At 38.4% G+C, this 22,096-nt stretch overlaps 1 protein-coding gene across 4 annotated transcripts in view; it reads left to right on the plus strand.

Annotated features, from left to right (window-relative positions):
- The window catches only part of LOC139690237 (uncharacterized), a 60,003-nt gene that overhangs the window by 16,717 nt on the left and 21,190 nt on the right, over positions 1-22,096 (plus strand). For 2 of the 4 annotated variants that reach the window (XM_071587560.1, XM_071587562.1), the window contains exon 1: positions 17,244-19,034. In XM_071587560.1, coding sequence (XP_071443661.1) covers positions 18,882-19,034 — 153 coding nt within the window. In that variant the 5' untranslated portion in view covers positions 17,244-18,881. Of the gene's footprint in view, positions 1-16,801; positions 19,035-22,096 lie in introns of those variants that run through there. The other 2 variants (XM_071587561.1, XM_071587563.1) reach the window with 2 other exon arrangements.

Below are 22,096 nucleotides of genomic sequence, written 5' to 3' on the forward strand. Positions count from 1 at the left end.
ATATGCTGCCCCAAAATATTTAACTATCCGCAAATTAGTTAAGGATCTGTGAATTGCCTTTTATATCTGCGAAAGAGTATGTAATTTAATTTTTTGAACAAGTTATTGTTATATTTTGCCAAGCTTAGTAATTACTTATTTTATCCTCAGTACCACTTTGAATCTGAATTTAGAATGGAGTTTATTGGGCAATTAGAAATGAGTCATGAAGCAAAAAGCAAGCATAATTTGGAAACAGAGAGACAAGCATACACACTTAAGAAATATGAGAAGAAACTAGCATCTTTGGACTCTAAAGGAAGCAATATTTTTGCATACGACAATAAACATTTCATATTTATGAAACAAACAGATTAATATCAAATATCAAGAAAAATAATAACACTAGACACAAGTTCGTAGAACAAATGACACTTTAGAATAAAATGTATTGAAAAAATAAAATACGATGGAACAGGTGTCAATGACGTCACGCATCAAATTATGTTGGAGTAGTTAATTATTAAATAATATTTAGAAACATTTAATTTAGATTAGAAAACTAAACTTCCATGTGCTATGAACTGTTAAATTACGTGAACTCACATACACCCAGTAATGAAAAATCACAATATATGGGATAGTAGCTCATCTCGACTATTTATAAATCTTACTTTTTTTCATATCCTGTAAGAAATACATAAAGGAATTATTTTCTACTTCTTAACTATGAGTATAAACACTATGTTAATAGCTTGAATGCAATGCAATTTCAATTAATTCCGTCCACACATAACATCGGGGTGTAGGCATGGCCGTAATATATAATGCATCAGGTCCTTCCGAATATACGCTGATCCTTTGGTGGGCCTTTCAGCAGCTTCTTGGCGAATAGTTCACGTTTATTGCGCCCAGGCGCCTAAATAAAGTAGTTGCGACGAAACTAAGTGCACGCATTCGGTATGTAAGGCACTGAACATTTTGTCACGTTGGTCGGCATTTTAAATTCCCTTCGTCGAGGAGAAACCGCTCGCGTTGAGCTTCGCGTTGGGCGTGTCGGCATGCGGCTGCGTCGCTACCGCCATGGTAAGGCCCGTGAAGTCGAGTTTCAAACTCACAACCCGCCCTTTAATGCCCCTTGCCCCGTAAAGTGGATCTCGCGTGCTGCCTTCCACACGTTTGCTGGTTGTGAACAGCTATCTTGAGGACGATAAAATATTTAAGGCACTCAGGGCCACCCGTTAATATGGAATAACCCTTTGTTCGCTTACTGAAACTTCGCGTTCCGAACGCAGGGTAAATGTTTGTAGCCGGGTTGCAGGTCAAACGGGGTAGTGGCCCACATCCATTTGTGGCGGCGCTTCTTTTAGATAACTGTACAGTGTTTGCCTGAAAACTTAAGCTTCCCGAGACAATGTGAAAAATGAAGTGTGAAATATTAATTTCTTTGTTAATTAAGTGCATTCAATAATTTTATGTAACACAGAAGGAGTTAATATCTAACGTTACTATATATTACAAAGAACTTTTAAAAAGAATATTAACAAGTATTTCTATAATGCCATAATTAAAATGTAACCTTCGTCACATTTTGTCTGTAGTTAATATGCGATGAACATGTACGCACACTGAAATACTTAAATGGCACTTCGTTCTGACCCAAATTTCCCAAACATTTCGTATGTATTGAAGTATTGAATTTTACAAGAGAACATGTATTTAAATTAACCATAACCGTCATTACTTTACGAACCAAAAGCTCAATGCATCATTCAAACAAATAAATGACATCGTGAATCTAAATTCAATCAAAATCCTAAAACGGAATGATATGCATGCATAGAAATGGAGGAAAAACAGAAACTAAATGCTGAAAAGAAAATTGTATAATCCGCTCACAGCCTGAGAAAATACTTCGACTTACTTCAAGAGTGATTTTTTAATCTATATGTTTATAAAAATATTGTGTTTTCAAGAAATAGGACATACATTATGGTAACTAGGAATCAAAATGGTATTTTTTGTTTATCGATCGGTCGAAATGCCTCATAAAACGCCAAACATGCTCAAAAGTTGCTGGAAAATAAAAGATTTAACCATTTGGTTAATGCGTGGATATAAGTTATGTAAAAATGATACAAATTTCAACCACTTTACAAATCAAAAGGATCCAGGCTCTAAACATGAATACGGTACAAGAAAGCATATGATAAATAGCTTCGTTCACCAGATAAATCTGTTTCTATCATCTTCCTATGGCATTAACGAATTTTTAAATATGCGAGTCTACATTTAGATGAGAGCCACTGAGGTGTTGTAAGTGGAAAATAATACCCTTTATCCGTAAGCAGGTTTAATGGCTGCTTTATGGATCGCATAATAGCAAGGAATACTAAAATGTGTTTTTAATGCGGCCTTTCATTAAAATTTTCATGGAAACCGTCGGACAAATGTAGTCTGAAAGTTTTGAATAAGCCCTAATGACAAATTCCAAAGAAACTGCGGGAGATGCCGCAACAGTAACTTTTAACGGAGTCATCCGCTAATGTGCATTTCAATGCAACAAAAGGCGAATGATTTTTACACTCTGAAATTGTTGCATTGGAAGCCCTAATGATCTGAATATACATTAAGGTTGAAGCATTATTACTTATATGATTACAATAATGTTATTTTTATTAATATATCATATACGAAAAGTTTTACGCAAACAAACTTTACCAAATGAAAACAATTCCGCCAGCCGTTCTTAACTTAATTTTGATTTCCAATGATCTGGTTAGTCTGGTGGACAATGTGTCGCCCTGCTAATCCATAGTTTCCGTTGAGAGTCCTGCCTTGGGCATGGATATTAGCCACCAACTTCTAAAATACTCGTTGAAACTTTTATTGGGATATCAAGGTAATGCCGACCATTAGAATAGCAAACAAGGCAGAAAACATTTAATCGTTTTTTTTATTACGTAAAAATTAATATTACCGTGTTGTTTGGTCAAGGAGGTCAAGGAGATTAATATTTGATTCATATTTCCCATGTTTTAATTTCAATAATGTTTTCACAGAATGGATCATACATGCAACTGAAGACTTAATTACCCATGGTAGCAACAATTAATATTACTTCTCATTACACTCCATTTCAGAGCTTTATAATAGCAAGTTTATGATTATTTACATTAAATCCGAACATTATTGGTGCCATACGTATTATGTATTCTTGGTGCGACAAGTTTCCTGATAATTACAGTTAATTTATTAGGAATATTAAATAACTCCCTCCGTTATTTTCCGTGTGTAGATCACAAAATGTAGCTTATTACGATTTTTCTGGTGATTTGCCATTTCGCATGATTCATGGAGATGATGAGTGTTTCTGGCGGTAAGCTTGTTATTTTATTCGTGGATTTGCATCATATAAATTTTTTTCTATCATCATCAAATTTTAGCAAAATTTCGCACATAAAAGATTATTGCTAAAAACTGAGAATATTTTTTTCTAATTCAACGTGGGAGGAGGTTCAGAGAGTTAGTCCCATATGAAAAGCGATTACACGTCGTTGCAGGCACTGTACAGGACAATTCGTCGCTTCCTTTGAAGGCATAAATTATACCAAGGGAACAATTTGATTCCTTAAAAACTGTTATAAAGGCCAAAGCAGCTGAATCTCTCATGTCCAAACACAACAGAAGAGTTGCGTGTCGGCGATTAAATCTTGCGCCCAAGCAGGAAGGTTGGCCTTGGGATTTATATCAACACTCCCCAAAAACGAGGGTCTCACTCGCCGCAAATAAGTGAACCGTCTCTGGTTTGAATTTCTCTTAAGTAAAACCTCGATAAAGCAAATTCTAACCCACACTCTTTAATTGGCCTCCAGTCACATTTAAAATAGAGGCATTGTTTGGAAAAACTACCTGTGTTACTTATGCTATGAAACAATAGAAGCTTATTTCATACGCACGTTATCATTCTTAAGTACACTTCAGTTATAAGAGTAAACCCCAATATATCTAAAAGATGACTGACGTACCGCACTATGCACGATTAATATTTTTTTAACCGTAATATCATCCCAAATGACGGCATAACGTGTGTTTGTCACTGCAAGTAAATAGTTTAGTTCGCACCTTTAACCTTAAACTCAAATATAAAACGGAAGTTTAGAAACCAATAATATTATCGTAAGCTGTTAAGAAATCTGGGGTAGATTTTCTGAGACTCTCCGCTCTGCAGGTCTCTTCCCGTCTAACCTCCCCCAAAATTCTTATGTTTCGACTTACTTTTCCAACATATCTCATTATTTGTAGTTCTTCCTACTCATTTTACCATAATCAACCACAAAACAAAAAGGATTCAAGCTTCCTTCAGTGAAATTGAGTTTAAGGCTAATTCAAATGCTCCACCAACGAGATAACATTTCGAAAATTATTCTCGACCTTTAGAAGATCAGACTAAAACACCCAAGATGACGGACAACATGCCACTAGTTGGGGCAAACCCTTGACGAGTTTTATTGCAAGGACAACACATTTCTGGCATTAAACCCGTCGCGTTGAAGCTATAGGACAAATCAAATTCATTCTGATTGATGCATGCCACTTCTCCCTGTCCTGCGGCAAATTATACAAGTTATTCAGGCGTTTCGTTAATTCGTAAAAAAATGGACGCCTGACGGAAAACAGGCATCCTCCTCAAACATCTTAATGAGAAAAGCAGTATCAATAATACCAAAAAACAGGAGTCGTTGTCCATATATAGTTTCTCCCTTGTTGAATTCCCGTTTCGTTCTGTATCTATCAACAGCGTCGCTAGTCATTAGAACTGAAATAAAACCCTACCACCCCATGGCTTGGCTATATTATAGTTATCAGTAACGTAGGGTGATAATGATCGCTTTGGAAACTTTGCTCATCTTTTTGCTGTTTTTTCTGGTATAGAGTATCCAGGTAAAATAGTTTTTGAAACATATGCATCATAATCTTCATTTCGCTTTTGGGGAAAACAGAGCAAAAACATATTTATTGAAACTCATTTTAAGTTATTTTAGGAAAATTGGTCCCTTTCGCTAATTTCTTCCATGTTACTCTATCCTTTCATACCTCCTTTGCCTCTGCCACAATCAAACATTCACATTGTTTCATGCATGCTCTTCTGTTCCCGAGACTTCTAAAATTCCTCGTCTTGAGTCTCTATGATTATATTCATTTTCTCAGTCCCCCTCTCAAACCATTTAATCTTGTCCCATATATTTATCTTTTTGGTGATTCCACCCCCATCCATTCTCTCAGTATGACCCAACCAAAGCGAAGTACATTTTTTCTACCCCTCCTATAACCGGAATATCTCATCCATATTTTTTTCACGGCCAACTAATTTTTAACCATTCTTCTCCTAATTTAACAGAATTTAAGTGCCCTATACCCAACTCGCTTAGTCTACATTTTTGCTTACACGTACATACCAAAGTATCGGAGAGGAGACGGGTCTTTTTTCACACACACTGCCTTTTTCGCTACCTTAGACACTCTGTCTGACTGCTTGAGAAACATTGTTTTATAACTTCACTCCGAACGGCATCTGCTCGCATATTCATTTCTTAACCTTTCTTACCATCTTTCCCAAATATTCTGCCAAGATATACAAACTCTTCCGCTTGTTCAATCATTTCTCTGTCTCAACTAAATGTACAATCAATATCCCCATTCTCTTTTTTAAGCATGACTGCTTTAATTGCAGAGACCTTAACCTTCAATTTCTTTTCTCTACAACTTCACCAAATCTATTCAAGGCTCCATCGTTCGGCTGTTGGGCCGTTCCCCTAGAAATATTGCATTTTCTGCGCATGAAACGGGTATATTTACATTAATAACACCCAATCCATGCGCGCTTCTCTAACTCGTTCATCCATAAACACATTGAACAACCATGGTGATGCCACGCATTGTCTTTCACAAAAAATCATTGTATGATCTATTTCAAAACAAGTCCCTCAGAGGCTATTATAGGATTAATCAATGCTCTTTCACATCATATTTTTTTCTCATCACATTTCAAAATAAAAACAAAAAAACTTTCTCCAAGAACTCTAACAACATTTTCAATTCGAGTCCCATATTTCGAGTTGAGCATCAATGACAGCGCGGTACGCAATCTAGTATGCAAGTTCATGCGTTGCCTAAATTGCTGTTTTTTCATTACACCTGCCGCTTTGTTTTCATGAATTCTATTAGGATTATATTCGTTGTCATTGTGGCTGGAAATACGAAAAATATTTCTAAGATAGCGATACGAACATATTAAATACTCTGGCGCTTTGCTACTTTATATTGATACTGTTGCTATTCGATTATGAGATCCACAACTATGTTCAGTGATGGGGATGCATCTGTAATAATTCATTTCACCCGGTGAAAAACTTAAATGAGATCATCAGAAGGAAGAGAAAACAGGTGCTTGAGCCTCGTTGGAAATTTAGGATGGAAACTGACGCGAACACTTCACGCCAGAGCAGTAGGCCAGGCCGAAAGCGAGGGGGAAGTTAGAAGTCCCCCTTTTCGTCATCCGCCAACGATGAATTCACAAGAAGCATTTGAATATAACATTAGCACTTAGTCATTGAGTCCGCTGGCACCCTTATCTTATATATATATATATATATATATATATATATATATATATATATATGTGTGTGTGTGTGTGTGTGTGTGTGTGTATGCACACACACAAACACGCACACACACTATATATATACATATATATATATATATACATATATATATATATATATATATACATACATATATATATATATATATATATATATATATACACATATATATATACGGCACAATAGAACACAGAGACAAAGTTTGAGCGTATATATATATAAGCTCAAACTTTCTCTCTGTGTTCTATTGTGCCGTCCAAATGTTATATTTATATATAACCATAAACACAGAAATCAACCCGAAGGTCGGTTTGGTAGGTGACGGTTCACCCAGTACTAAGCTTGCCAAGCTAAAAATTACTTAGGAGTGGAGCTGCAGGTGCCCAGAGACTTGCCCAGGAATCGAACCCGGGACCCTCCGGTCAGTAGTCCAACGCTTTACCCCCTGGACTACCGCGACCATGCATTTATATGTTTATATTTTTTAGGAGGTCAAAACACCTTTCTCTAGGGAAAAAGAGAACTCGGAACCCACTTTTCCTCAGAGGAAGGCGGTTTTGCCACCAAAAATTCGGAATACGTATGAGTTTAATTTGTAAGTTTTTTTTGTTCGCTAGCGCTATCTCGCTTCTCCTTTTACTTTATTATTCACATCTGTGAGACTTTTCTTCAAGATACATATATATATATATATATATATAGTATATATATATATAAACACAGATGTAGATTTTTAAACCATAGAGACACAAAGAAAGGGCACTCACAATATGTTGTTTTGACGTTTAGACGGCTCGGCCGTCGTCTTCAGGAATACGGGGGTTACATAAATCTTTTTTGTGGACCGAAATTTATGTTGACGCTAATGAATTTTAGCTAGCTCCCAGATTTAGTGAAGAGCAATTCAAATTATACTAAAAGTAAACACACGACATCGTAACAAAATCTTTCAATATTTCACAAGACTCATTAATGATACTAGTGAACAGTGTGGAACCTAATGAACAGACGCATGTCCTTCTGGAATTCCAAAGCGCTATTACCTGCCCAATTAAATCATGGTGGTATCAACAGAAGTGATACTATCGTGTTGCTAACTGCATTTTCTTCCTTGGACGTTATTTGCAAATATGAGTACTAAAAATCACTTGCCGCCATTAAAACATATTGATTTCTTAGTTTATCTATTATTTCTTTAATTAAAATGATAGTTACCTTTTACTCATCATGTCTATAAAATGGCACCTATAATTGGGTTTACGATGTACATTGGGAACAAATTATGAAGTAATGGACAAAATAATTAATATGCAATATGTTCTAAATGACAGAAAACTGTTTACTATAAAACAAATGATACATTGCATGAATGCAATGAACCAACTGATATTATTGGCATTCCCTGTCAAAAGGTATGGGCAAAAAATTATACTAAGGAAGAAAGTTGAGATTTTTCTGAGACTCACCTCGATTAATCTAGGTGGTTCTTCATGAAATAAAGTTTTATCAAAAACTTAATGTCATAATATGCAGGTAGAACCTGTAGAATAAATCGTAGAGCTTCCAGTATTAAGCACCATCTTCACGCCTGAAGATGAGTGTTGATATCGGAAAATAATGATTAGTTAGACTAAAATTATAACGCTTTTCTTCATTCTGAATGTGTAAAAATTGATACTACAGCCAAATAGGTCCATAACAGTTATTTAAACTTTACATTAGAGTCATTGGAAGACTACTCGGAAGGATTAATATGGATTATAAATTTAAATTGATCTAAATGGTAATGGATTGTAAATAATAAACAATTAATAATTAAGTGTCTAGAAAAATTAATACAATATAATGAAGTATAGATTAATTAGTATGAATAATACTTACTTATAACGATGCTGAATATTTGTTCCGAATTTTCATGGCTGATTTCAGCGATATTCACATATTGTGATAACATAAATAATAGTACATTCGACTTATAAGGATGAGCTTAGTTTATGTCCTTTGCTCTTTTCTATGAATTCAACACCTAGGTCTACCAGCTTGGCGTAAGTTTTTCTTTCTGCGTGGTCCTTAAAGGGAGTAAATAAATCAAAAACCCTACAAGATTCTAATAACTTAACTCCATGTTTAGCTTCGTTTTTTGAAAATCGCTTTACCAACTTAAACTGAAATTTCTATCTAAAGGAAACACTTAACATAGCTTCTCAATGTTATTATATTTTATTCAATCATTGCCACCATCCTTTTATTTCCTTCTTGACTTCATTTTTGGACGTCAATTTTGTCATCAATGACCACATTGAAAATGAAATCTGATAAATCTTTACGGTCTATTCAAGCCAAGGTGCATCACGAACTGTTATTATTAACATTATTCTTAACACAATCGATACGATAGGTCGTTTAAACATACTACCCGTAGCCACGGCGCTTGGGGATCGATTTCGTAAGCACTTTTCCAATTTCATAGATAACATAAGAGTAAACAAAAATACATGTCTCCTTCATGTTTGGAAATTCGAGTTACACTTTTCAAAAAGGTAATATTAATTTGTGTCTGGGCGTGATTCCCAGAGAAGTTAAATACCTCAAAACATAATTTTACATAAAGAATAAGAACAATTTTTATTGCGTATTGAGATAAGACACTTGTGATGGCCTGAAGTCCTCCTGATGCTAAACTGAATAATTATCGCCGATGTTCAGAACACATTAAGGAAAATAACATGAAGAAGGCAGGTGGCATAAACCCAACGTTCAGGTATTATTATTTTCCGACCATCAAATATCTCCGCTTCCGCTAGAACGAACTATTTCAAAAATCCTCGCACTTTTCGTCTAATGAATCTCTGCTCCACAGTTCGCGTTAGTTCTTGTTCACGCTATTGAAGTTAAATGAAACGGAAAGTAACGCATCTAAGTAACGCATGAATAAAATTAAGGTGAAAATATTTTTAATATGATCTCATAATTTATGTTTTGATAAATACTCTATTCATCAATAATCAAATATTAGCTTTTATCCCTAGTTTGAGTAATGCGCGTCTGATAGCCATACTGAGAAAGTGATCAACGTTATCGGCTACAATAATCTCCTATGTATTCTAATAATTTCACCCATCATTACCGGCTAAAATCAACCAAAGAAAAAAAATTGAGTACTATGACAATTAAAAATGTTATAACAAAAATTTTACAAAATTGATCACTTCCCATAAAAAATATCATTACAAACGTGTATGTATTAAACACAATTTTCCGGAATTTGATAATTAAAAACACCGAAAAACTGCATAATGAAACTAAATTACCATCAACCTTTAATGAGATATTAAGATAGACTATTTCGTTATTTCTTTAGTAATACGCGATTCTCATTTACATTTCCTAAATAATTCGATACCTTTCCACGATTGTTGTAAATTTATGCGAGCCCAACATAATGGGAGCTAACTGTTTGGAAAAGTACAGTACTACAGCTCATGGAATACCTCCAGTAACCCTGCTATAATATATCACTCATATAAATTTAGTTATTAATTCCAATCTTCAAAGAATTGATTTGATCTTCAACATCACTTTCTGCTTAAACTAGATTTATCTCTTAATTATATAACTAAATTAAAAACCTCAAAGAAGCATTGAAACCTCTGCATAGTTGGAAAACTACTGGGTTACTTCTAATTGATGAGAAAGAATTCCAAATGATGTAATCCTAAATGTCAGGTATTTTGATATATACCGTAGAACCATCCAAAACATCATCCTGAATCATAAAACTTAAACAAAAAAGGCTTAGGAGAGGGTAGACCGAGAAAGTCGGGAATGGATGGTCGAAAAGAGTCCTAGGATGAGAAATATTAGAATTCTCAGGAACAGAAGAACGTGTTCGAAAAATTGTTTATCATATTATAAAAAAGGCGAAAGGATAAATCAAGGCAGTAAGCATCCCGAAATAACTTTACTATCAGCATTGTTTGGCTTCACCTTCCTAAGTAAGTACAACATTAAGTGTGGCTTTTGATCCTCAGCATCGCACAATCTTTTAGTCATTGATATACATATGAAATGCATTGAAGATACAAGTCTTACGGGAGTTACTCAGCGTCGGTCCATATTGCTGGGACAACAGTAAATGCCGAAAGACTTTGATCTTCAACAGCTGCACACTGCGATAACCTTAAAAAAGAATGAAGTGAATTCTTAAACTCTTGAGAATACTTTAAAATGTTAATACGCGGTAAGCATACCACTATAAAACTTCGATAAATACCAACTCCAACCAAGGTATGCAATATCTTTGAACTGAAGCAATCGGAGGAACATATAAGAGGTTTATTAATTGGATGATTAAAACAGTTTAAATGGTAAAATTCAATGTGTTTCTATTACTGCTTACTTATCCACCGGATTCGCATATCAAAAGAGAGCCAATGAAAGATCTCTGACCTCCGTTCAAGTAGGATATGTAGTTTCTTTAGAGCTGTTTGCTGAAGAAATAAGATGAACCAACAGCAAATCATGTTGAACTGAAAACAGTTAAACCTTTTGTTGGCCCCGCCTCGCATGTCCTCTGTGTTATTATTGAAAATTTACTACTGTGCAGAAAATTACCTTACCTCCGATAGTAAAAGTCAGTTCACACAATAAAATGGAGAAAATTTTCCATGAAAAACTGTTGCACAAAAACTCGGTAGTAATATGATATGCATTCATCTCTGCACACGAGAGGAGCCTGAGGACCACCTGAGTATCATTAGAACGTCATACACCTAATCTGAGGTAGTTAGCTTCTGCATTTACCGATCTCGTAGTCACCACTGTGTATTCATAATTCCAGGCTATTAATATTTTTTTCATCATCGAAAGAATTATATTTAGTAGTTTATTCGGTGATATACGGTATTTTCTCTACACTTTAATAATATTTTTCGAAAGTTCCCCCTAAGTTGTCCAACTTGCAACCTATACTTTCTGCACTTTTTTCCTTTTATATTATTTTCTTTGATATATGTTCCAAACGTTCAACTCCTATCATTTTAATAAGTAACACAATTTTATGGAGTACAATCAAATAGGCTCAATAATATATATCAGCCAATAAACACAATGGGTTTTGACCTAATATAGATACCGTTGCGAAATATTTTAAAATAAGACACGAATAACTAATTCCTCGAAAAGATATTGACCACTAAGTTACTGCCTCTATTACTAATATGATTTTCCCACAAAATACGCTCGAAGGTAACGCTTAGTCAAAAAGTCTAATCAGCCATTAACAAGGAGTCAAAAAGAGGCATCAAGCCATTTGACAGTTCTAGGTCATCTCAATTTCTTTACAATTTTATTTTTTACGTCAGATATATTTACCACAATGTAGTTCCGAACATCCTTCTACAAGATGGAGTCTAGGTATCGAAAACCACCCAAATAAAACTAATGGCAACTTTTCCGTAGCATACAAGTAAATACAATTCACACTTCAGGAAGCTAATTCAATAATGGCACTATATCTCTTAGAGAAGGCCTTCTAAAAGGAGCGCAAGAACAGAGAGGTAGTCGAAGGACAGCGTTGGAAGGGGGTGTTGGAGGATATTTCGAGATTATTCCACGGCGACTATTTAATCCCCTCAGAGGCAGTCATAAGATGACATACACTAACGATAGAACGGGTGCCAAGTGCTCGAATCGCCAGCCCCATACTCGCTCCTCGCTTGGTCTCAGCTGGCTTTTAGCAGTCGTGGCAAGACCTTTTAAGGTCGAAGAGATGTCCACCCGTCTTCTACATAACTTGTGCGGCATGCTTCTTATGAGTATATTGGTTTCAGCTCAGTAAAATATAAATATGTATATATGCGTCTATATATATATATATATATATATATATATATATATATATATATATATATATATATATATATATAATCACATCACATCTCTCAAACTCCTCTGTGCCCATGTCAGACATTAACCAGCTTTCCCTGCATTGCTAACTAAGCAATAAGGAAATGTTTACCCATTATACAATATTGAAAAGTTTTACTGGTCGTCTTCTAATGATTTGTGATATTCTTTTATGGAGTGGAAAATTAAAAAAATCATACAACATGGACACCTTGGAATCACATCTTTTGCACTATCTGGAATCCGTAGAAAGATATCATAATTCTATGGCTCGCTTCATTTGTGTGGCTTCGGGCATCGAACAATAATTATATTTTTTAATAGCTATTTAACTATTTCATGGCCCAGATTTCGAAAGGTTCCCCAATATCTATATGTGAATAGCTTCCCAGAATGAAAGTTCAATAATGATGAACAACAAATTGCGAGAAATACCCGAGGCTTATTATCCCTGTCGGCTAATCAATGTGTGACCAAAAGCAGACTCTAAGTAATGAAGCTTTTATATGTAAGAAACGAAGCTCGAAAACCAACCATCAACGAATAAATTAATTTGCATCACAGCTTATTAGCGTTACGGATTTTACTAATGAAATAAACTCAAATACGGATTGACCCGGCAAGTGCGGCTCTTATTTATGAGCCCAATGACCTGAGCATGTATTATAAGAAGGGTAAGACCAGTAGTTGAATTTCAAAATTCTCCGACGACTGAGGTCATAAATCATCTTCTATTCAGTTTAAAAAAATGTATATATATATATATATATATATATATATATATATATATATATATATAACGATTTTAAGGAAAAACTCACACGAGCGGCACAATAATGGGCTGACACAATATAACACAAATATAGTGGAATAACAACATTAAAAAGGACACTCACACGGCAAATTGTTCGAGCTTTCGGCCCTCTTAGAGGCCTTCTTCAAGTCTTGATTACTTCTATATCTTCAGATGAAGACGGAGTGTTTCCGTCGAAATATCAAGAAATAACGTGTGAGTGTTCTTCTTTTTTTGTTTCTATATTGTGATGTACGTATATAGAAAAAAAGAAAACTACCAAGCCTAGAGCGAGTTTAAAGCCACTGTCTACACAGGGTCTGCGAGTTACTTGATCATATATACTAGTCAGCGCGTAGTATTATATCCAAAACCACCCTAACCTAAATCAGAAATCATGGACACTGCTTGAACAGGACCGACGAGGTGGCTGCCCATTGGACTAACCTTGTCTATATCAAATAATATATGATGTATCATATTTCATGATACTAATACGTACCTCATTCTGTTAAAATAAAAATACAGATATCACCATTAAAATAATCCTCCTCCATCTACAAATATGGGATCTTGATCAAAATATAATCATTAAGAGGGAAAATAATAGCTTTAAAGACTGTTGCCACGATTCATAATGAAAAATAGTGAAAGCGGTTGCTAATTACTTTTTTGCCTTACAAAACAATGTATTTAGCTAATATATTTCGGGGATCGGAATCATCTCCCAGAAAATCCTTTTGCGTAGCCATTGTTCATCACGTGGAGCAAAATTTTATTCAGGGTAATACTGGTATATAAGACCACCAAAAGGAGACGAGACTAAGCCTTACTTACTTTGTCATGCAATAGAGTAAAGATTAATGAATGTATGCACAAATTATTCACATACTATACTGTAAAAGAGAAGAAAAGATGCATGCGTAATGCTATGTCAGTTCCGAGGAAGATGTTCGAAAACACCTGCTCCTTTGCCCAACCATCTACTACTTGTCTTACCTGTTTAATCTATATTGATGATTCATTTATTTCATCTCATATTTATCTTATCTAAAAAATAAATACGCTAATTTGTGTGAAAAATAACTGCTAATTCTCCAAAGCAAATGGGTTTGATAAGTACTTTGGAAAAGAGTCACCCCAACCCCATAAAACCATTCCTCCAAACTAAATAATAAACTAAAAATGCCAAATATGAGAAAATAATCATGTGAAATTGATTTACATAAAATTGGAGAAGCTGTCTAAAATGCATTACTCCTTCCTGATGATTAATGAATATTTTACGCCGCAATTGATACTGTGTAGATAGTTGAGATGAGACCCGTTAATATTTTTAGAAGTGTAACCAATTATACGGGCTAATATTTGTAGGGATAAAAATTTAATTTCTGAAAACTAAGTTCAATAGCTTTAACTCCACAAAATGTCCTTAATAATATATGAAGTGTTCATTGGTTTTAAAATTCGTTTTATGGTCTTTATTTAGTAGTTCTCAACGTGTGAACACTTTGCAGTGATAGTTACAAGCTAATTCAGTAATACTATTATGAACTGGTTGTTTCAAACTAAAGATTATTTATCAGTAGCCGAAAAAATTTAAATTATGGTACATACCTAAGTTATTTATTGAAATGCTCAATGGAGTTAAAATAATGAAAAGTAATGTTTTCAAAATCGAAACCAGCTAAGTGTGAATTATTAAAAAAAATGTTTGCCCTATTGAAAGTATTTAACTCTTCCGATGAGGAGGAAGACGAAAGGATCAACGCTCTTTCCTTGATGTGCATAACACTCGTCGTATATTCGTCCGGGGAATTTTGACCGTTAAGATGACCCGCCCTCTTCGTATCGTGCATCGCTTCCAAAAATTGTACCCTTCTCCCCCATCCGACCTCTTTTTCTTCGCATCTCTCTCTCTCTATCCAATCCTGCTGTCGTACGCACGCATATACATATACTATATATCGAACTGTGTCACCGCCAATGCTGCGCGCAGCTGCCTTCTGTCTCCAACGTGGATTGGAAACCTTTTTGTTGTAATGCGATATTTTGTGTCCGTCTTCTCTGTCTGTCACTCTTTCTGTCTTTACTCTTCCCTCTCTCTCTCTTTCTCTCTCCATTTCCATCCTTCCGCCTCTCTGTTTGGTTCCATGTCTCTGCATATATATATATATACCCTTGTTGTTTGTTACATACATGTCCGCACCGGCACGCCGCATTGTGACTTCCCACGCTTCGTGATGCTCCGTCATGTTACCACGAGCACCGCCTGGGTCTTTGCATGAGTGTATATCACCTTACCCACTCAATGTGTGACTATAACAATATATATATATCTATATATATGGAACTCTGTTTGCACCCATTCTAAGGCATACGGGATATTCCACTCGCACCGGAAATTGCGAAAGGGCTATCAAAACCGCCTTTGATGAAGACATTTCCAATTTTTTTCTCTTTTGTCAAGGATTCCGCGCATACCGAGGGAACGTAGTTTTGTTAATAATTCAAAGTCGTTCCCTCTGAGCGAAATGTAGTAAGAAAGAAATACTTATTTTATAACTCTTCATTACTGTCTCTCTTATTTGTGCTCTTTCTCTCTCTCTCTCTCTCTCTTCCTCTCTCTCTCTTTCTCTTTCTTCCTTTCTCTCTTAATCACCACGCCTTCCATGGCGCACACCAATTATCCCTACAACCTTGGCAACTGTTTACCCGAATACCTTCTCACTGTACACCTAATAATAACTCACATCCATCATACTATATGCAATATCCTTACTCTCTTCTTTCCGATGTCTACGTTTATCTCCTCCCTCTTTGATCCTATCTCTCTCTCTCTATCTCTCTCTCTATCTATCTATCTATCTATCTCTATCTCCTCCGATGAATTCCTAAAAACAAAACTTAACTCTTCACGAATAACACGACTGGTATGGCCTCCATCTCCAAAACACCGAAACAAAATTGATCTACTATTCCCTACTCACTGCTTTTCTCTCTTTCTCTGCTTACGACTTTCACTCATCTTTTTCTCTCACAAAATTAAAAAAACGCAATAAAAATACCACACGCGCACACTACATGCGAAAAAAACTCATAACACCTACACGCACGCTCGCACATGGAACACACACGCACACAACTTCACACACGGGACCACACTACGCACGCACACATCCCACGCGCCGCTCTCCCGCATCCTCGCAAAACTGCATGAACATCTGCGCTGGCGTGTTCTCGTGTGGATGTCCTCGTAAACGCGCGCGCGTGTGTGTCGCATGCGTGAACCTCTCCGGGGGGCTCTCTCGTGGGGGTGACGGGCGGCACAGAGCGCGCTCGAGGAGGTGCGGGCCCGCGGAGAGAGGCGGCGGGGAGGCCGGGGAGGAGGCCGGGGAGGAGGAGGCGGCGGAGGTGGCGGCGGAGGAGGCGGCCCGCACTGAGAGCTCTCTCCCTGTCGTTGGCATCGGGTCCGAGGGGCTTCGGCGAGGAAGGTCGCCGCCGCCCCCCTCGTGCCCCGCTCCTCTCCCGAACCCTCCTCCATCTCCGCCGCCGGGCCCGCCTCCTCCTTACGCCGCCGCGACCCCCAGGGAGCCGCCCCCGCCTGAGCCGACGCCGCCACCCTCGCCACCAGCTCGCCCCCTCGATCACCCCACTCCCACTGCCGTCTCCCGCCCCTTGCAACCACCACCCCCAAACCCGCCGCGATGTACGCGGCCGGACAGGCGATAGCCATCCGCCAGGCACGCAAGCACGTCAAGAAGCAGGGGAGCGGAGGGGGAAGCGAGCCGGCCGGGCGCGGGCTTCCATCGTCCGGCACCCACGCGGCGGTCCGAGCGGCGCCCGGCAGTGGAGAGAGGTTTCCAAGGTTTCCCAAGCAGCACCATCACCAGCAGCACCACGGCGGAGACCATCAACAGCATTTCCAGCACGGTCATGCTCCACACGGCTTCCGGCCTCCACATGCCAACGGGAAGGTGTCGTGGCAAAATGTGCCAGCGGAGGTCGGTGACTCTCTCTGTCTCTCTTGTCTCTTCTTGGGCAGAGAGGCCCATTCAAAGTTCTTACTTCGTTCTCTGCGTGCTTCATATATGTACAATGCATACTTTTTATGTTGACTTGCACAGATGTGAACACATCGATGATGTCTACGGTTTCTGAACTCCCGCAGTTCCCTTGTTCCCGGTAGCAGCTGGTTGGAAAATGCTTGGCAAATTCAATGGGCACAAATACGATGACCACCCAACACATAAACGCTTTCAACCTATTCCTTCCTAACGTAATATCAAAATAACGCTACCTTATCAGGAACCTAAGCACAATTAATGCCAAAGTGCATACTAATATCCTCGTTATATTGAGGTTTCTCTAAAGGCCTAACTTCAGAACCCAGACAAGTAAACATACTTTCGATAGGAATAGGTCATGTTACGAGTGTTGAGATGTCATCGTACGCTTTAATATGGCTTTATAAGTGCACGGCGCACTCGTTCGAGTTTGCATGATGGGACGCCTATGTATGTATTCTTTATCTATGGCACCAGGAGCGTACGTATAATTGGCCTTCCCTTTCTCCTAAACTACTTTTCCCCTCCATTCTTTTTTCTTTTTCTCTCTCACTCTGTCTTCACCACTTTTTCATGCCCATCCTTCTTTACCCCTCCGTCCCTCCTAAAAATCACATTCATTCCTATTCTTAGGCAAAAGCAAAAAGAAAATCCGACCCGCGCTGTATAAGGGTCCTCAAAACGGCTCCAATTTGATGGCGAGAAAACTAACTAATGAGAATGAAAATAAAAACAAAGCATCGGTGCTTTCTATTCCCGAAACTCGGAAGGAGAGAGCGGCGTCTTCGTCTTTCACAATACGACAGCTGCGCAGGGGCGTTTCTGTGGTGAGCGATTCTCACCGCTTCATGCGGCCAATCGAGCGGACCCCCTGCGTTTGCGCCTGTCGTTGGGGACGACCGGCGCAAACGTCTCGCGGAATCGCCACAACAACCGCGGAAGCGCCCCCCATGCATCCCCAACCATCCAACATGTCCATCTTGTCAATCGCCGCTCATTTTCTCCTCAAAACTGCCGCGCTCGACGGCCTTCGACCGCATCATCTCCGTCGACCACCGCCTCGACTGCGAATAAATGCCCCGGGTTTGGACGCTCCACCGTGGGGCCGCAAAAAAAAGTCCGCGCGGGGGACGTCCGCCTGCGAGAGAAGGTGGGACCGCCGCCGCTCCCCGGACAGGAGGAGGCCGGCGAGGCGGAGCTGGCCGGCCCCCGTCCCCCCCTTCGTCCCCGCCCCAGGGATCCGGAGGAGGTGGCCGGGGGCGAGGGCGGGGACGCCCGCGGACTCTCTCTGCGTCGGCCGAGGAGGACGACGGCGCCGAAGGCGGCGGCGCCGGCCGCCGCGAAGGCCGGCGGGAGAGTCAACCGGGGGAAGGAGTCAGTGGAAGAAAAGGAGGGAGAGATTAAGAAGAAGAATACGGAGGCGGAGGAGGCGAGGCCGGAGGCTGGTGGCCCCTCGGCCTCCGTGTCCACATGACCTCCACCGTGGCGAGCATGCAGGCAGCGCTTCTCATCCGGGAGAAGCAGAGGTTGAGGCGGAAGAAGCCGCGAGGCAGGAGCGAACTTCCGAGCAACGTCGCGACACGGGAGATCGCGCCCTTCCCACGATACCCACCCCTCACGTGGGTACGTTTCGCCTTTCTCCCCTCCCCTCTGGCCTACAACTCCCAGTTTCACGCACTCTCATCCCGTGCCCCCCCCCCTCCTCCCCTCTCTTTGCCCCCATCCCCGCGCATGATGTGACCGACCACGATGCCCCCTGTCCCAAGTACACACTCGCAAAATGGGGAACATGTCCCACAGGTTGTTTCGGGCGATTAAGCCTAGTCTATCCCTTGAAGGCGAGCAGCAGAGATGGCGTGGTTTAAGGATCTTCCCGTCAGAGGCAGAGATCCTTGAGTATAATTTTTCCAACACTGACAGGACCCTTGGGTAAAATCGTGGCATACGGAGGTTCCAAAATGAGAATGATAGAATTTTATATTGTTATTCTGGGAAAAGAAACTCAAGCTCACACGCCATCCCTCAAAAATGCCATCGACCTGGATCAATTCCTTCCTGTGCACCTTATCGTGTGAGCGTGAAGTTTTGAGGTTGGACAAAATGTAAAACCCTTTACCCATGCCCATGTGACACGGGAGAATCGTGGCTTGACTAATAATTTTTTAGGATCAATAATTTTTCAATAAAAAAGCTGACATCTTTACAAGTAATCAAAAAAATGCACTACTGCTTTCATAATAGGTGAATTTTGTATTATCACCTTTTAAAAACTTTGTAGAATGAAAAGTTAAAATCCAATAATAATTTAATTGCATATAACACTGAAATTGGCGCAAACGAATTTATTTTTAATAAATGCATAAATATTAAATCGTTGGCATTTACTAGCGTTAAAATGGGTATGCGAGTGCATGTGGCTCGCTAACGATGAACCCATTTCAACTTTCATTAGAATATTTTGTCGTTCTCTTATAAGGTACGATTCTATTTCTGGTTATTGCTGAGAAACTGGGGGAATCATTTAATTCAAAGTACGATTAGTAGAAATTTAAAAACATGGTAAGAATATAAATTTTTGTACGTATATAATAACAATTTACCATAAGATATGGTGTTTAAAGTATTTTATTCCCTTGACAATATTTCTTATTTGTCCAACAAAATTTTTCATGCAATAACAGAAATTAAAAAGGCACTACTGCTTTATTCCTTGCAACTTCTTCAAATCTACTCCGCTTCAAGAGTTGCATATAGCCGCTGGGTCCGCTAAACGATTATAACTTTTATTTTTAATTTTTATGCATTATACATTTTTCATTTTTGATATATTTTAATTAATAATATAATTGATAGTTTTAATATGCCAGAGATAATTATTTGGTAAATTTTGCCAGGCTTTAGATATACTTTAATGAATACATGCATGTAAATTTCATAATGAAATTAAAAAATGCAAATCCAAATATATGTCTTGCTCATAAAAAATGCGTAAATATAAGTATGGTAACAGCTAAATGTCACATTTCATGAAATAACCTAACTGAGCCATAATTCTAGTAATATAATTCAAATGAGAGTGATGCATGACCTTTTAGATTTAGTCAAATGAATGAAAATATTTACAAATGAGGAAATCCGTTGTTTTCATTAAATGACTTCTTTTGCTTAAGGAGAGGCTATAATCCAGTTCTGTTTGTGCGAATCTCACAGGTAACGTATATAAAAAATGATGCATGAGTTAGTCAGAGAATTCGACTATCCCCACGTTAAATAATTCAATTACACTGAAAGAGTATACACCTATGTTTGTGTGCCTATATACTTGTGTGGTCAATATTTAAATACTCAAAATATTAAAATTGTGAGTTTCATTTAAAAAACGGAAGAGAAAAGAACAGCGTGTACTTATTTTACCGCTGACTCTGTATTTTTAAGATTATCTCGAACACAGTAGAAATATAAGTTATAAATTGGAATATGAAACAGCAATACTTTTTATGTGATACGTTATTAGGTCTAAATGGCGGAATCGATCCACAATGATAAAACCACATTTGTAGTGCATATAAGAGTATATTTTGTTTTGACTAATTATAATGTATGAGGGTTCCGAGAACCTGAAAGATTTACGGCATCCACCAAATGTCAGCGCTAGCGCAACGAGTTTCCCATGTAGTAATAGGTAATCCTTGATGAGTAAACACGTAACGCTTCAGTGCTTTGGGATGAGATATGTAGTGCGGACACCTTTCTATTACTGTTCCCGTGTAGGGTTTAGTGAATACGGAAAAATTTGGGATTCGAGCAGTGATTAAATACTTCGTGGACATAGGTATGAAAGCAAAGTAAATTCATGCCGACTTTCTGAACTATCTGGGGGACTCTGATCCTTCATATGTAAATGCTGCCAAGTGGACAAGCAAGTTTACGTTTGGTCGGAACAGCTTTGATGATGATCCACGTAGTGGTCGGTCAAAATATGCCACCACCCCAGAAATTATTGCAAAAATGCATTAAATGGTCATGGAGGATCGCCGACTGAAAGTGCGAGAAATAACTGAAGCTGTAGGGATGTCACCTGAACGAGCATATCACATTTTAACAGTGAAATTGGATATAAGACAAATATCTATTATATGGGTGCCGTGACTCTTGACGCAAGATCACAAACGCATCAGAATGGAAATTTCCGAATAATGTTTGATCCATTCTAATAGCAACCAACAAGATTTTCTGAGCCAGTTTGTGATAACAGATGAAACTTGGGTCTACTGTTATACCCGAGAGACAAAACAGCAGTCAACGCAGCGGAAACATGTTGATTCACCACCACCACCAAAGAAAGCAAAGGCAATACGGTCGGCCGGAAAGGCAATAGCTTCAGTTTTCTGGGATGCGAAAGGGATTCTGCCGATAGATAATCTTCCCTCTCGTCAGACAATACTACGCTAACCTTCTGGACCAATTACAGCAGAAGATGCACGAAAGAATGTAAGCTTTGACAAGGAAGATAGTCATCTTTAATCAAGACAATCCACACCCACACACTTGTCGTTGCTATGGCAAAATACGTGCACTAAGATACGAATTGTTGCCACGCCCGCCTTATTCGTCTGATTTGGGGCCATCTAATTTCCATTTCTTCCCCAAGATCAAAATTTTCTTCGGTGGACGGAGATTCTCTT

This window comes from Hetaerina americana, unplaced genomic scaffold (genome assembly GCF_022747635.1).
Source record: "Hetaerina americana unplaced genomic scaffold, ioHetAmer1.1.p SCAF_3, whole genome shotgun sequence".
In the NCBI taxonomy this organism is placed as follows: Eukaryota; Metazoa; Arthropoda; class Insecta; order Odonata; family Calopterygidae; genus Hetaerina; species Hetaerina americana.